Genomic DNA, 17,163 nt, shown 5'->3' with positions numbered 1-17,163 from the left:
ATTTTACTGATCCCAGGGGAAAATTAGGCTATTGAATAAATCATGGACTGGGAGAAGACAAAAGCTACCATTCACGAAGATTAATATAATTCATGCAAGCAGGCATTCATGCAGAAACACCAATAACCAGCAGCATAGGAAGAACCTCCGATCAGTAGATTCCCAGGCATTGATATGACTACTGTGACAGTAATGCATTGTGCCGTCCAGTGAGCGAGACACTGGCAGCTTACAATCGCAGCAGGTTGAAAAATCCTGTGAATTGTACACATTGACACATCAATCGTGGAATTACATGCATGGGCTTATGAGATGTGTAACTGATACTTATGAGATGTGAAACTGACACAGGAAGGCACTGCTCTAATGTTTCCCAGCAAACCAAATAATTCATATATTTAACCAGCTTGTTCTCTGGATGATTAAATTACACACCCCCAATCCCAACCCCCTCAATGTTTCAGCCATGACTGTTACGCCCCATATTTTCCTTGCCCTGTTTTCATTCTATGTTGCAGGTTGCCAGAATACCTGCAATTACTGGGTTACTCTGATCACCTGGAATGGGCCAGACCACACCACATGCATTTTTCCCCTTCTACCTAAGTTTAAGTTAAAATATCTTTGTTTATTGATCTCTTTGCGATTTGAGGTCATAACAATGATGCACCTGCATGTTAGATTCAGGAGAAGGTGAATATCAGAAAAATGGATTTATACCAAGTACATAACATTCCAGTCTTTTGCAGCTCTTCTCCACAAAATCCACTGAATAAACATGGAAAACAGGATACTGTTTAAAACCTACCTTGCAGATAAACATTCATGAGATTTAAATTTAGCCTGGATTACATTCTTGATTAGTAAATAGTTATTCCACGGTGTATAAAGAGAAACATTTCAACAGGGCCAAATAAATGGCTTAATCACAAAATGTTTTTTAAATTTCTCACTTCACATAAACATTTTTTAAACATACACAAACATTTTTTGTCATTCAGTGCCCAAACAAGAGGAAGGTAGTCACAAACACAAGTCTAGACAGTATTTCTGTTCTCGCTTACTATGTTTTCTTTATTCAACAGTACTTAGCTATACAGTGCTATGTAAAACTTTGGGCACCCCTGATAAAAATCACTGTATCAATTTACTGTATAACTTGCTAAACTTTTGAGGCAGCAACTTCATTTAAACAAATTTTATACCTTATGGAAACAGCAACATTTCAGTAGTGAAATATTTTTATTGGACCAACAGAACCAATGTAATGTGCATTTAAACAAAAATAGGCAGGAGCATAAATTTGGGCGCTCCAAAGAAATAATCCCATCAATATTTAGTAGCACCTACCTTTGCTGAAATAACAGCCTGTAGACACCTCCTATAGCCACTGACCTTGAGTCAGTGTCCTTGAATTCTGGGTGGTGGTATTTTGCACCATTCTTCCATACAAAATGCCTCCAGTTCAGTCAGGTTTGATAGCTTCTGAGTGTGGACCGCCTGCTTGAAACCAATCCATACATTTTCAATGACGTTCAGGTCTGGGGACTGGGACGGCCATTGTAGAACATTGTACTTGTGCCTCTGCATGAATTTCTTGGTAGATTTTGAATGGTGCTTTGGAACATTGTCCTGCTGAAACATCCAACCCCGGCTTAAATTCAACTTTGTGACTGACTCTAACATTATTGTCAAAAATCTACTGATACTGGGCGGAATTCTTACGACCCTCAACTATAACAAGGTTTCCAGTACCTGTGCTAGTCTCACAGCCCCATAACATGGTGGACCCTCCACCAGATTTTACAGTGGGCCACAAGATCTTCTCCTGGGATGCTGTGTGTTTGTTTCACCATGCATAGTGCCTCTGGTTATAACCAAATAAGCGCTTTTGCATACCTCATGCGACTCTTGTTGTGGTGAGTACACAGAAAAGGCTTTTTGCACATCACCCTTCCACCAAGCTAGTCACTGTGCAAAGTGCGCTGGACTATGTACAATGCCACCATCAGCAGTCAGATGTTGTTGAAGCTCTCTGGAGGTGGCCTGTGGTTTGTCTGTGACCATTCTAAACAGCCTTCACCGGTGCCTTTCAGATATTTTTCTTGGCCTACCACATCTTTCCTTCACAAGGACTGTTCCTGTGGCCTTCCATCACCTAACTGCATTTCTGATTGTGGAGACAGTCCAAACCATTGTGATAATTTCTTGTACCATTCTCGTAATTCGTAACGACAAATTATCTTAGTTTTTAGGTCAGTAGAGAGTTCTTTAGAGGTTCCCATGTTGTCACTGTCTAAGGGAGAACCAAGGAAATGCACAACTAGCAATTACCTATGTTAAATAACCTTTTTCATGATTGGTGGCATCTGTCTTGCAGTTTAAGGTCTAATGAGCTAATCAAAGCAATTTTGTGCTGCTCTAAAACAAAAATGGCATATTGCTAGGATCTTCTCTTATCAAGACAGAACAAATTACCATGCAACCTCAGAGGGGTGCCCAAACGTTTACATAGCCCTGTATAAACTGCACTAAATGGCAGATATAGGGCTAATTTACTGTAAGTACTACTCAGTTGCACTATTTATTACTCGATATTGCTGCATGTCTTGCTTTGCACCAGTAATCAAATGTTTTGGTAAACACCATTAATGTCGAGTAATTGTTTGTGAGGGCAACTAGCATGGGGGACATTGTTTATAATTCTGGATCATTTTGTATAAGGCCGTACAGTCTGTTCATTTCATGCGACTTAAAATCGATCTGTTTGTGCATTCAGAATGTACTTCCACCTAATCCACAGGAAAAATGCTGACAGATGAGACTGGCATGCTTGGCAGTCTGACCTGGGTAAATTTGAAATGTATAATTTACAAACACAAAGTACAAGTCCAAGATTGTAATAATGTTAAAAAACCACCGACATGGAAATAAGTAATTGTCTGTGTAACTACTCATACTGGCCTTTCCAGCCAAACCTGGAAGAATCTCTCCTTATTAGGCTTACTGTCCAGCCTACTGGCCTTTAAGCAAGACATCAGGTGTCATACTGCTTTTATACAGTTATCATGATTTACCCTAGTAATCTGTAATTACATACATCAAGTACTGGTTGTATGTTGGCCAATAATGGCAATGTTATTTTATAGTCTAAAGAATTATTTTTGGCTCCCAGAGCACAATAACAGATAACACAGTATTCCCATTTGTGTTTCCGGTGATGCCTTTGCATGTAAAAATTAAACAACGACGAGCCATCTTTGGGTGAGCTGTTGGGCTGAACAGATAGATGCACAAAAATGGATATTGTTTAGTTTTGTGCATACCTGCACACAAGTTTTACTTACATTCCATGGGGAGCAGAAAGCTGAAGGGTTTACAATGATGAGCAGAAGCATTGGGGAAAAACAGACACGCAGAAACACCCCAATGGGGGGTGGGGTGGGGTGGGGTGGGGGGGCAATATCACAGGACATTACAGACGGTACATTTAGTCACAAAACCTTTTCAGCCCTACATGGAAATGTAGATAAACTTTTTCTTTTGTTTATGTTAAAGCACTCAAGGAAAATCAAGTGGTGTGCTCATATCTTCCATTGGGTCTGCCTGCATCAAAGAAGCACAAGCTTACCCTTTCTAACTAAAGAATGGGGATAAAATAGCATCCAATTTTACCTGGGGTGGGGGGGGGGGGGGGGGAACTGGCCTACAAAAAAGAATCAGTGCAGCAAGGAAGGACTTGCATGCAGAGAACTAGAAAACAAAATCAGACTAGAGTCTGGATTTTAAATATTTTTTGTCACATTACAAGGCTGTGACAATGAAAGTGTAAAAAGTGCATTTGCAATGACGAAAGTCCAACATGGACTGAAACGTTTGCACCTTTGCACTCTGCACTTTCACATTGTTTCATTATCTGTGTAGCCCTGCAATGTAACAAACCAATGTGTTTAAAATCCAGACTCTAGTCTGAATTCTTCTTCTCTGCATGCGAGTCCTTCCATGCTGCACTGAAACTTCTTCCCTAACTACTGCACCAGAGGAGACAACAAAGGACAGTTTTTAAGGTGCAGCTCAACCCTTGTGAACTACAAAAAAATCAATCACATTTTTGATTGTTTTCTCCAAAGTACCCTGGAGAATATTAACAACCTTGTTGCAGCTACAGCTATTTCCTAGGAAAAGAAATTATGAATGCAATTTTAATGACATTAAGGTTCTCTTCAATATTTAACTGAAAATGTTAGAATATTTAGCAACTGTTGTGATTTTGATACTACAGTAACTTGCACTGTAGCCCTCTAAAACAATGGGTTTGTGATTTTTCTCTAGTGCTTTATTCAGTTCCTCCTTTAACCAGTGTCTATATGGAGTTATCCAGAGTCTGTCCTAGGGTGCTTGAGTTAGTCTGTTTGAGGAGAGAGTCACCCTCCATTTCTTGTTTACCACATCTAAAAAAGAAAGGGGGGAAAGGGTTGGGTCAGTGAACAGCCATAAAAATTAAATAACGTCAAGAAATATGTCGGGTTCATCTTGTTCACAAAAGTCCTTCTCCCTCTTCAGGGATACGACAGCAAAATTCAAGTCACGATTCTAGTTCTGAAAATACAAACAAATTCTTCAAGAATTCATGTTCATGTTGTCCAAATTGAAAGACAGTATAGTAATCCTGTCTCATACTAGAATCCTATAGTACGATTTAAGCTATTTTCTGTCAAGATGGGACAGAATAAGTGCTAATCTAGAATTTAGAACTTTCTCATCCTGCCCGAGTAAATGTTAGTGAGAAAAACCATTGACATGGTTCTCAAAAAGGGACTGAATCGTGACGCACATTTAACATGTGAACACATTTCCTTGTCAACAGATTTCTGACCTGGGAACTGGCCCACTGATTGGTCCGTTTCCTGTCCTGTCACTGGGCTGCTGGTCCAGCTCGGACAATAGCTTCAGTATATTCAGTGCAGCCTGTTTGGGAACAAGTCAGAAGTGTGAGCTACCTAAACAGAGGGTGCTGTACAGAGCAAGTGTGCACATCAGAAGCAGAAGAGGCCAGCACACAGAAAGGTGCACAGGAGACCCACCATGTCATGGCAAGACTCCACATCTTTCCCGATCCCATGGCTGATGAGGGGAGGCTGGGAGGAGCAGTTGATCAGCGACACAAACTCGTTTTTGTTATTCTTGGGAAAATCTTTGTATTCCACCTGCAAAGCCAAAAAAAGGCACCAAAAGCCACAGCTTTTCAGTTCAATTCAAATCACAACATTACATTGTCTCATAGCTTCTGATCACCATTCATTTAACATTGTGATGCCCACGATTTTCATGGACATGGTCATAACATATCACATAAGCGCAGCAAATGACATGTTGTGGTTTGGTTTAAGTTACGACAATAAGCAAAGTAATCTGTACACAAATTCTGAGAAGGTGCCCCACACTGTCAATGAGTCCCACATACCTGCAGGCCCTGCACATTGGCCAGGAAGCCCAACTGCTCTGATGGGCGTGTGAGGGGCCCAGGGGGCAGGTGTGACAGGCTGTTGTTGCTCTTGAGAATGGTCTCTGCGGTTAGAGAGGTGCCAGCATACAACAGCTCATTGGCGATCATGGCAGTGAGGGTGGCCTTGGCAGGGTTAGGCGGCACGCGGCTGTACTCCTTGTTGTGGTGGCCCTGGTTGGCACCAACTGCCTGCGCCACCTCAGGCACCATGGGCAGGATGCCTGCAGGCAGCTGCTGGTGACTCATGTAGGGCAGGCGAAACTCCTCTTCCTTGGTTCCTGGGACACGGGGGAGACAGAGGGCTGAGAATCAGTATGCAAGGCCGCTTGTTGGTCGCTACGTCAAAGAAACTACAAAAGATGGTGGTTTCCGTGCTACCACTGAGGTGAGAAAGGCATGACTAAGTCTGGGAAAAAAAAAAATCTCAACACTTACCCATGCTGCTATCATCCACTGTGTTGGGTTCAAAAAAGGTCACTTTTCGCCCATCTCCTGGTTTTTTGATTGGTGGCTTTAAATATACAGAAAAATAGTACATACATGGCAGCAGAAATAAAGCACCCTATCCAGTTACTTGATCATTATAGGTTATATAGGGTTACAAGCCCTACAATGAATTTAGATAACCTGTGTTTTTCCAGGCAATCAAGTAATAAAACTGAAATTATGCATATCAGCTGAAGATGGTTCCATGATGCCGACCTTTTCGTCTGTTTTGAGGGCTGGTTTAGGGGGCTGAGGCTGAGGCACCCTGAATCCCATCAGTTCCAGCATCTTCTCAGCCGCGTTGCGTTTGGCGATTTTCTTGCTGGGGCCCATGCCCTCGGCACTCTGACCGCAGACTCTCACCTGCACAGAGTGACACGGAAGCATGGAGCAGACGATCGTTCTCTCAGTCTCACTGTGAGTAAATGGCATAACTATCTCGCGCCCCCAGGTGAGACCGCTGGGTGGCACGAACATGTCTCTCACCTGCATGACGAACTCCCTGCGTCGCGGCAGCCCTCTCTCTGTAACCAGGCTGTACTCGGGCTCTTTTTCCTTCTTGGCCTGCTGAATCTGTGCCAGGCGGCTTATGGGGTTCATGCCCTGACCATACTCTGGGCTGGTCTGCAGCTGGACAGGGGGAAGCCAGCACAGCATCAGCCTTAAAGCTCATACCACCCACACACCGCACTAGGGCTGCATGATATTGCAATATGTAAAACTTCCACAACTAATATTTTGCAATATTTACAGAACAGATACAGAACTTATTATCTACCAATAGTGTGTGTCAAATAAGGCGGTGGTGCTGCTGCAAGTTCTGTCAACAGACGCAAAGCAGTGCCGACAAATGCGATGTGATTATGGCGCATGTGGACATTGCGACGACAATGTCAAAATGATACACCGTGCAGCCCAAATAAGGAATCACATTAGGGTAAAATGACATTGGACAAAATTCACATATTTAAAAAATTTTGCAATAAATACTGTGAGATTTATAAAATTTACCCAAAATAAATACAGATGCTCCTCTACTTACGAACGAGTTACGTTCCGAACGACCGTTCGTAACTTGAAATGTTAGTAAACTATGGCCCGCTGTTTTCAGATTCACTCTGCACTGGCTTTAGGCGCTGACCTTGATGATAGACTTGGTTTTCTTCTTAATGCGTGGCTGCAGCTTCTCCATGACGGGCAGCTGGGGCAGTCGGCGCAGCTCCTCCAGCACCGCAGCTGCTGCGCACTTCTTAGCCAACTTCTTACTCTTACCGTCACCTTCGGCAGAAAATTCCCCTACAGTTACCCGAACCACAAAGCTCTTCATGTGCGGGGGGCCTGCCTCCTTTAGCACCTGGGGGGGGGGGGGGGGGCAATGACCAGACAGAAAGATTTGTGAAGACAGGGATTAAAAAAAAAAAAAAAAAAAAAAAATTTCATGGCATGATTAACTTAAGCATTTCTTTGTTTTGGACAGCAGGAGGAACATTTCCCACCTCGAAGTTCACTGGCATGTTTCTCTTCAGTGCGATCTCAAACACCTGGCTGATTTCCGATTTATTGAGGTTCTCTTCCGATGTTTCACCATTCACCTGTGATAAAACGAGCTTGCCGTTTATTTTCTTAGCGGAAAATCTACATTCCAAAACAATCACAAGCAAGAAGTGCACTCACCTTACTGACCCCTCAAGAATATTTTACACATTATCGTTTTGAAATTTTTAAAAGTATGATGAATTTACAGGTTCTCTACAGAGCACATTTAAAAACAAACAGGATAACAATTAAAATGCATTTGGACCCTCGTATTTCAAGCCAATGAGCATCTCACCTCTGGTAGCTGCTCTAGCAGGGCCTCCTTCTGCAGCGTCCTCAGGGCCTTAGAGGCCGCATCGTGTTTGGCCGCCTGCCGCGTGCGGCCTTTCCCATGGAACTGCTGGCCTCCGATTGACAGCTCCATGTGGTACAGGACTGGCCCTACTGGTGGGAAGGGGTAGTAGTACCTGTCCCATGGCAGAGGAAACGGCTTATAAAAGCAGATCTTCACACACGGGACAATAATTCTGTAATGCAGCAGCATTACCAACTACGGAAGAGGATTAGGGCCACCATGAAAATATTATTTGAATTCTGACTTTAATCTCAGAATTCTGACTTTTTTCCTAAACTCAGAATTCTGAGATTAAAGTCAGAATTCAAACAATATTTTCATGGTGGCCCTAATCCTCTTCCGTAACTAACATTTACATTGAACTTGCGTCTTGGTTTCTGCATTTTATTACTGGCTCACAAACTTTAAACTTCTATATTTAGCAAGCATGCACACTTTACACTGTTGTGTCTTTTTTGAACATATGGTTTAAACAATCAAGGTCTCTGACTGCAAACATATCCAAACTTTGACTAATGGAGCCTCTTGAAAAGACCATCATTGAAGTCAGACGTGGGTTTTACCTGCCACACTGTATTAAAAAAAAACACATACAATTTGCTAGCTGCTCTTCACAATAAAATTCTACACATACAACAAGGCCTTATCAAAAGACTTTGAACCTGCATACACATTTACAAAAAATGCCATGTTTGGATCATCTGGCTTAGGCCAGACTCAGGCAGTTCTTACCGTGGATAAGGAGTTGGTGTCCTGATGGTATAATTGAAACTGGGTCTCATTCCAGGGTATGGGTCAATGGGCTTATAGATGGGTTTCTTTCCCAGTTTCATACAAAGTGCATTAAGCTCCACAGTGTGTGTTATGCTGTCTGTAAATTAATGCAGAAAAATATATATTTCCACACGATTACTACTCAGACCAAAACACAAATTTATAATTACTAATAGTCTATCAATAATGTATTGTTTTCAAGTCTGGTTATTCACATACATATTAACTGAACTCTGCTCTGATACACACAAACTATGGGTGGAGAAATTATAAATCAGTAACTGTGCAATAGATTTTCATTCTCAATTTTTTGCTTAAGTTATTCTGGTGCCAGAAATGAATCAAACTACTTTGCCATTCAGTGTTATCCTAAGGTACACATTTGCTGCCTTATGAAACCTTAGCCTAGAATATCCAGTAATCAACACTAAACTTTCAAATGATGTTCCTTGTGTTCTTCTGTTAAGTGGGTCCCCATGTTACTAACGGTAAAGTTCAGAAATGGAAAAAAAAATGCTTTTCTTGACAAATACTTTGTCGCTACATCCATTTTCCTTCTGAATAATACGTATCTCATAGCAAGAGGCCAAGCCTTCTTCATCCACTCGCACAGGCTGTGTTGCAGAGGGACCTCATCTTCAAATACTGGTTATCTAATGATGCAAGTATACCCCAGCCAAACAGCGTTTCATTTCTTTGACAGACCACCCACTCATTGTGTAGGCTGTCTACCACTTGTGCCTTTCAACAATTTTGATCCTAAAATTATTTATGCATGAAATCAACTTATTTGCCGCTTCTGGATATTTCCTACATACAACTGATCCCCCCCTTTTGTCCTTGCTGTGGTCACTGGCCTGTGGAATACCCCCCATATTTAACCAGCTGAAAAAGTTCTTCTAGTGTACCTGAAAAGTCCTTCTCCATTTATATTTGTTATAATAGTACATTTATTTATTTATTTATTTATTATTATTGCCCACCACCCCTCTTCTGAGGACAACTTTATTTTACATTAAATTCAAGAGTAAAGAGTGCGGCCGCTCCGAACTCACCCGTCCTAGTACCGTGATTATAAAAAATAAAACTTAAAAAAGGGGGGGGGGGGGTAAAGAAACAACAAGCGTAACAATAACAGACATTAATCATCACGGGGAGAGAAAAAAAAAGGAAAAAAGAAAACAAAGGTATACAGAAATAATAATAATAATAATAATAATTTTCTCCATCCCACCTACATTAAGTATAGGGGAATACAGAATACAAGGACATCAAACAACAAACATTATAACAACAACAATATCAACAATAATAATAATATCACAAATAGGTATTATATATATGTAGCATACACACACGTGATCCTACCGATATATACATGCATATTTCAATTCCTATATCTATAACATGCGCTAAATAGTAATAATAATAATGATACTGATCGCTCAACCTCGTATGCGCCCATTCTTGTATGTGCAAGTGTAGCTGTGAACTGATTTGTCATTGGATGTGTTGGCATTTGATGCCATCAGGGGACGTGACAGTGCCCCCCACCGCGGCGACCCGGCACGTCCCCCCCCCCAACACTGCAGGATGATCTAAGGGGGGCCCATACAGACAAAGAGCCCCCCCCCACCTGGGAGCGGACCCGCGGCGACCGGGGAACGGCAGACCCCCCCCGCCCAGCCCAATCCAAACCCCCCAATCCACCTAGCAGGGCCCAGAGCATCCCAAGATTCCCCGGACCGCCCGCCAGGGCCCCACCACGGCGCAGCAGAGCCAAGGACCACCCGGCCCGACGCCCAAGAGAGGAGGCCGCACACACCGGCCAGGGCCGCCAGCATCCCCCTATGATGGATCTTCTACCCGGCTGGCCACCCCACCAGCGCAGGGCCAGAGACAGAGAGTTAGGGGGGGGGCCCTCAGCCCCCATCCCCTCCCAGACCCATGTTGGTGTGAAGTGTGCATGTATATGTGTGAGAGAGTTGTGTGTTTATGTCTACAATGCATTAAAATTAGTGGGTGCAGTTCGGGTATGAGGGCCCCACCACTGGCAGATGGCAGAGTCCCCCATCCCCCTCCCCACACCCCCAAGGCCCTAATGTAATATGGACTGTGTATATGACTAAGGTGCAAAAAGTGGGCGAGCAGTTGAGGCATGGGCACCCCACCGCTGGCAGACGGCAGAGCCCCACCTGCCTCAACCCACCTCCTCAGCCCTAGTGTCATGTGGTGTCTAACATGCAAGTAAAAATTGCGGGGCAGTGTCTCGGCGCACCTCCCCACCGCCCCTCAAGGCCCTAGTGTTGTGTGAAATGTGGTGTTGGGCCCAGGGGAGCAATAAGGGCGTGCCAGGAGTGGGCCCCCCCCCGGCACCGGGACCAGATCCCCGACTGGCCCCGACCAGGGTGTTCAGGGGCGCCACAGGCAGCCCGGCAGCAGGGAACCCCCCCCAGGCGCAGACCGGGAGAGACCCACCCCACCACACCCGATGAGACCCCAGCTAGCAGCCAAGGACGGGACAAGCCCAGGCCCCCTGGCAAACGGGGAGCCGGTCCGGCCAGGCGGGGTGACCCCCGCCCCCCGGCCACCCAGGGCCCCCCCCACAGCGAGACAGAGGCTCCCCCTACCATCCCCCCAACCACCCCACAGTGCCCGAGGGCCCCACGCTGGAATCGCCAATGGCAGACACCAACCCGCCCCCACCAGGCAACGGGCCCGGGCAGACCAGGCCCCCCCCGCATGCGGGCGACCACCCACCCGGGAGTTATAATAGTAAATTTAATAATTTGCCTGCTGGTGCTGATACTATGCTGGAGTTACTTGGATGGTTCTCTCCTTGTTTTAAACCATAATGAAGCAGAGTGCTCATTTTACCGAGTCACTACTTGCACTTGTGCCTTCATGGGGCACCTAAGCTCACACAGACAAGATTGGATGTTTTAATAGCTGTATGTCTAATTTTATACTACGTTAATCATTTCATTCCTACCTGTTTAGCAGGCTAGCTAGCTATAGTCAAAGGCAAAGTCTTGCTTACTGAATATCTTAGTACTTAAATTTTCTGACTTTTATACCCTTATTGTATTCTATTTTCTTTCTGCTTTAAATGTAATGTCCTTCCAGATTGGGAAGGTTTTTGTCTAGCTAGCGAACAATTTAATGTCAGCAATGCATTAGGCCACAACAGTTTTGAAAATAGCTAAAGCTAGTATTGTCGCTTGCATTAGACTTACAGATCCGGCTCACTTTCACACTCCCACATTTATCTCAGACAACGGGTGGTTTAGTGCACAGCAACTCTTGTTAAAAGCAAGAGCCAATTAAAAATCTTCCAAAGGGAACTGACATTTTTAGAGATATTTTATCTAATTTGGATAAGGGAATCTTGGGGTCCAAGGGCCTAAAACATCTGGTAGTCCCTGAGGGAAAATATAGTTTGCTTGTTTGATAGTTCCAAGTACTCAACTATTTATTTTGAATATGTGCATACAGATTGTCAAAATGGATACATGTTGGGACTGGTACACACAGTACAGTGCACCGACTTCTAACATGAAAAAACATATAATAAATTAAGCTAAAAAGTACGAAAAACATTGCATTTAAGTCTTTAAGCTAATCAAAATAGTATAAGAAACCAAAAGTCATAGTCTTCCATACATTGCTAGCCCAACCTGCTCTGTTTTCATTCGTATCACTATAATTCTATACGTTTTGTCAGGGTGGGTGGTCTTGGTGCTCTGGGATGAGGAAGACTGTCTGAATACAGACTTTTCTCAGCCCGGCCCTGCACATAGCCTACCATCAGCAGGAGGCAGCTGACATTTCAGACAATTAATCAACTCTTTAGACATTTTTCTACATGATTCTGGAGTTTCTCTTTTATTATTTTCATTACCATTTATCAATTATAGAATACACTGTATTTTCCCATGGTAACTATCATACGATGTGCAGCGTGCACTAGGTAGGGTAGCCGGACGTACATTTATTTTCACATACATTTACTTATTTATTTTTTATTTTGGTCATATATGTGAGTGGTCATAAGTCACATAGTTCACAAATTGTTGCCAGTCTTTACCGTGACAGCCATGTAAAAATAACAACTCCTTTGCAATTTCAACAGCTATTCTAAAAATTTAATTCAATTTCATTCAAAAATTCATTAACCAGTGTTGTCAGCACACTTTAAAATTGCGAAGTTTCTCTAAGACTCATAAGCCACATAATATGAAAGGTGGGTATTCTGCAGTTCTGACAAGTTCCAGGTTAGGAGTTAAATATCAAATATCTAGTGAGCACGAGAGATGCGAGATATATGATGAACATTTGAGAACACCTGTAAGCATCCCTCTGCAGGGACCATACCTGGATTCTTGCCTGTATTGCGGGGGCTGCGCATGGTGGGCTTGGGAAGTGTGGTTTGGGACAGAGCGGCAGCAGCAGCAGAATGTTGGGCCTTCTTGATACTTGTTCCCTCAGCTTCCCAGTGCTGCTCCCCCAACGTTAACCTCACTGAAAAAATCTTAATGAACAGGAAGCGGGGAGTGGGGGGCTGAGATGAGCTAAAAAGCTTCATATTTTCGAACGGCATTCCTATTGAAGCCATTCTCTTGTTCACTGTAGATGAACTGCTCAAAGAACAGGTTGAGCTCTTAAAAGAGAAAATGGTGCTTGGCTGAAATTTTTAAGTTGAACACAATAACAATGCAGGAATTGTGAAAAGTGCATCTTTTTGTGATTACCTTGGCATGAGCTGGTCCCTGTTCACTAAGGAGTTTGTATTCTGGCTGGATCTTGTTGAAACGGGCTAACTCATTCACCAGACACATGGGGGTCTTCTCTTTAGGGTTTGCCATGTTGGGTGCTGAAACTGAACAGTTTGCAATTGTAGGATAATTACTGGCAAGGACTGACATAGCTGGTACGCAAGTTCGCATTCGCCATGTAAAGGTTAAAATGTGTGGTAACCTTTATTATGCAAATGGTTAATTGGGTACCTGATTACAAGCCAACAACTATTCAGAATTCCAAATAGTTTTTGCAGAAGTCCCAATAGGTAATCTGCCTTTCAACCCTTTAACTGGATGCTTCTTCTGGACCGACTTCATTGGACTACATTGTTCCTTTTGACGGCTTGGCCTGTGGCAATTAACTAGTTTGCATTATACACAACACAAAACAGCTCAGGTAGTGTCCAATAATTTGATATTTATATTCTTTGGTCATCAGTCATCAACTAAAGAGGTAAATAAAATTAAATAAGGTCAGCGATAGTTGTAACGTATTGATTCTTATTGAAGAAAGAAAAAAAAAAACACTAATTTAGTATGCCAAAATTTATATTAACATAATCAAAGTAACGTATATAAAAGACCGATCTTCAAATCCATCCATTTGCTATGTCATGTGTATTCCCAAACCATCATTTTAAAAATAAAAACTGACAAATACAAAATTAACATGAACATTGTTATGCAGATTCATGTCTACTTTCCAGCTAAAGCAGAGTTAAAAACCCCTTTTATTCCTATATATATATATAGAGGAAACTATGTACAAATTCTCAGTACCACAGTTAATTTCTGCTAATGCGCTCTATTTTGACAGCCCCTATTTATTTATAGGATCAATTAGGAACATACACTCAGTGGCCACTTTATTAAGCACACCTGCGAGTTGAGACAAACACCCTGCTCCTCAAAACAGCAAATCATGTGGCTGCAATTAATACAACAAGCATGCAGACACAGTTACTTTGTGGCTAAGCATTAGAATGGTCAACATGTATGATCTAAGTGATTTTAAGCATGATATGATTATTAGTGCCAGGTTATGTCCAAGAACCCTTACCTAGAGTTTATAGGACATGGCACGATAAACAAAAACATCCAGCCAATGGCAGTTCTGCTTACGAAAACATCTTGTTTGTGAGAGATGTCAAATGAGAATTACCGGCCTCATTCAGGCTAACACTGTAATTGCTCAGCACAACAGTGGTATGCAGAAAGGCATCTTCCAAAGCACATGTCAACCCTTGAAGTGGCTCTGGAGACGAAACGAGGTCCTACCTAGTATCACGTAGGGGTACCAAATAAAGAGACAACTGAGTGTATACCGATAGTTCTTAAAGTAGGTTTTAGCAAGCAATTCACTTGCAAAAACGGAATTCATGTAGCTAATAGTGTGAGACACAACTGAACAGAAAGATGCTGATATTTGATAAGGCTGTTATTGCTACTTTAATATATTGCCAGCTAATGACCTTTCAAAACAGACCACAAAGTATGACAATAAATGCAAGCGGCAGCTACACCTATAGCTGGTATGGTCTTCAAATTCATTCATACTCTAGCAGGTGTATTTTTTATTTTATTTTTTTGCAAAATAAAGGGTGTCCTCTCACCATGAATCAAAACTCATCTTATGGTACGAGTAACTAGCCAGCTGGCAGTTAACACGGACGCACACGCTCGTACCTGCAGGTGCATTGAAAGGAGTGACTGAGGCAGACGGCAGGGCAGAGCTCCGCAGGGGGTGGCTAGCACTCTCAGAGGGCAGGGTCCCAGAGGCACAGGGAATACTGAAGCCAGGCTGGGGCTGGGAAAGCGGCATGGACACAGTGCTGGGCAGGGGACTGCTGAGAGCTGGCTGGAACTGGACCTGCGACATGTTGAGTGGCTGGCAGCTGCCGATCTTGATCCTTGGGTGGGAGAGCTTCGAGGAGCAGAAGTAGAGGGCGTCAGTGTAAGGTAGGTATGAAGAGAGGCTGCAAAGCTTTTCCTGAAGAGGGAAATGATTGAAAGTTATCATTGACCAGTCTTGTTAACGTCATTCATCTTTTAAGGATTGCATATTTTTGGCATACAAGAATACCAATTAATTATTTTACAGTCAGAGCCAATGCTTTAATTCAAACGGGCTAAGAAGATACAATAAATATTACTGTAGGATAATTAATATCATGTAAATTATAAATCTAGAGTCCGAATTTCCATGTCAGTGAACAATTTCATACTGGTGTGTGTGTATATAATTTTTATCATCATCAACAACAACAATAATAATGATTATTATAATTATAAAAAAAAAAACACTGGCTAGGAATATTGCATATAAATTGTCGACATGCTATGCACTGGCGATATTTCTTATAACGAGACCAACTGAACGTCGGGACGTATTAAAGCCAAATAATTATATGGAAAAAAGATGCGGTATTAAAGGCTTTTAAAAAAAACATTGTAACCAACATAAACCAACTCAGAAATGACTTCGTTTGCACGTCTGCGGCCTAGAAGATTCCGTAAATCCCACAGTCGCCAAGCTGCCTGGCAAACTTTCTTTCGCCGGTTGACATCGCGCTCTGGAAAAATCAAGCGTGAATCCTAATGTTACTACAATAGATTAAGAAGGTGCTATGAAGCAACCTATTTCTGCGCCATGTTCCTAGCGGCTATCAATGCTGGAAAACGGGACCTACAGACCTGTCAGGGCGAATTATACCCACTAAGCAGGGGGACGAGGCGAAGGATGCGAACAGTCAGGGGGACACGGTGACATTCGGAAAGCTTAAAAGCCACCGCTTTCACAATAATACACGGCTCGGTCGCATTTAGTCACCCTCCGGTAACAGGCTAAGCGGTTTAGCCGGTGGAAACAAACTGCAGCACCAAGGACTCGGGTCCTAATGTCTCCTGGTGATTTTCATGTTATGAACTGATTTAAAAAGGGAAAAAAACAGTCTGAGACAATAACACCCTCCACAAATATTACCCAAACGAGCTCGCTAACGGGCTGTCATGGGGAAACATTAGCTGGCTGGTCAACGGGTGCATGTTGCAACACCGGTTATTTTTCTTATGTAGCACACATTTCCCCCCCAGATGACAGCCCGATTTAGTACTCCAACAAAATGTAACGCTTCATATTGCGGAATTGTAGACAGCTGCACACGAAAATCTGAATCACTATAGTGCATAATACGACATCGGACGACTTGCAAGCTTTAGCTGCCCGTACAAAGGCGCCCGAATGAGTCTCACCTTTTATCCTGTCCGTCCGGGCTTTAATTACTCCATGGGCTACAGTGCTTTGAGGTATTTGTGTTTGGTTTCACCGCAGTTACACAGCGCTCCCCTTGTTGTTTGACATAAAGTGTTTGAGAAGTGGTGGTGAGAGGAGGGGGAAAGGCAGACAAGGCAAACACTAAAGAGAATGGCTCAGGTTCAGCTGTCCCTCTCCCGGAAATGACGCCACCGGCCACGGGAAGCCAACCCTCGGTGCAGGGACTCTGGCTGCCTACCGATCGCTTATTGCAGCGGACCTATGCGCTTGCAGTCATGTGCAGCTGGTTGCTCTTTGAATCTGTGTTGCTCGTATTTAACATGTAAGCACATCAGTGGCGCCCTGGACTGATGCGTTGTAACCGAATGCATAACTAAGGATATCAGTGCCCAGCAATCGCACTGATCCGATTCAGTTTGGTTACCCCCACATT

The 17,163-nt window shown here is 43.1% G+C and overlaps 1 protein-coding gene across 3 annotated transcripts; it reads right to left on the bottom strand.

The window, feature by feature from the left end:
- Positions 1 to 918: 918 nt before the first annotated feature.
- On the bottom strand, positions 919 to 16,930 carry stau1 (staufen double-stranded RNA binding protein 1). 3 transcript variants are annotated; one of them, XM_023805561.2, is made up of 16 exons: positions 16,709 to 16,930; positions 15,927 to 16,029; positions 15,143 to 15,380; positions 13,409 to 13,536; positions 13,032 to 13,188; positions 8,616 to 8,754; positions 7,824 to 7,995; positions 7,489 to 7,584; positions 7,134 to 7,346; positions 6,479 to 6,622; positions 6,209 to 6,355; positions 5,942 to 6,017; positions 5,465 to 5,784; positions 5,085 to 5,207; positions 4,877 to 4,968; positions 919 to 4,451 (listed from the first exon to the last, which is right to left on the bottom strand). In XM_023805561.2, exons 3-16 carry the CDS (start codon positions 15,333 to 15,335, stop codon positions 4,364 to 4,366), a joined length of 2,088 nt encoding a protein of 695 aa, XP_023661329.1. In that variant the 5' UTR covers positions 15,336 to 15,380; positions 15,927 to 16,029; positions 16,709 to 16,930; the 3' UTR covers positions 919 to 4,363. The 3 variants fall into 3 exon arrangements, with proteins under 3 accessions (XP_023661329.1, XP_023661327.1, XP_023661328.1); XM_023805559.2 differs by lacking the exon at positions 15,927 to 16,029 and having other exon boundaries at positions 15,143 to 15,446; XM_023805560.2 differs by lacking the exon at positions 15,927 to 16,029.
- Positions 16,931 to 17,163: the final 233 nt, after the last annotated feature.

This window comes from Paramormyrops kingsleyae, chromosome 6 (assembly GCF_048594095.1).
Source record: "Paramormyrops kingsleyae isolate MSU_618 chromosome 6, PKINGS_0.4, whole genome shotgun sequence".
NCBI classification, from domain to species: Eukaryota; Metazoa; Chordata; class Actinopteri; order Osteoglossiformes; family Mormyridae; genus Paramormyrops; species Paramormyrops kingsleyae.
Note: the sequence above shows the minus strand (reverse complement) of the source record. Positions and strands in the feature narration are given on the sequence as shown.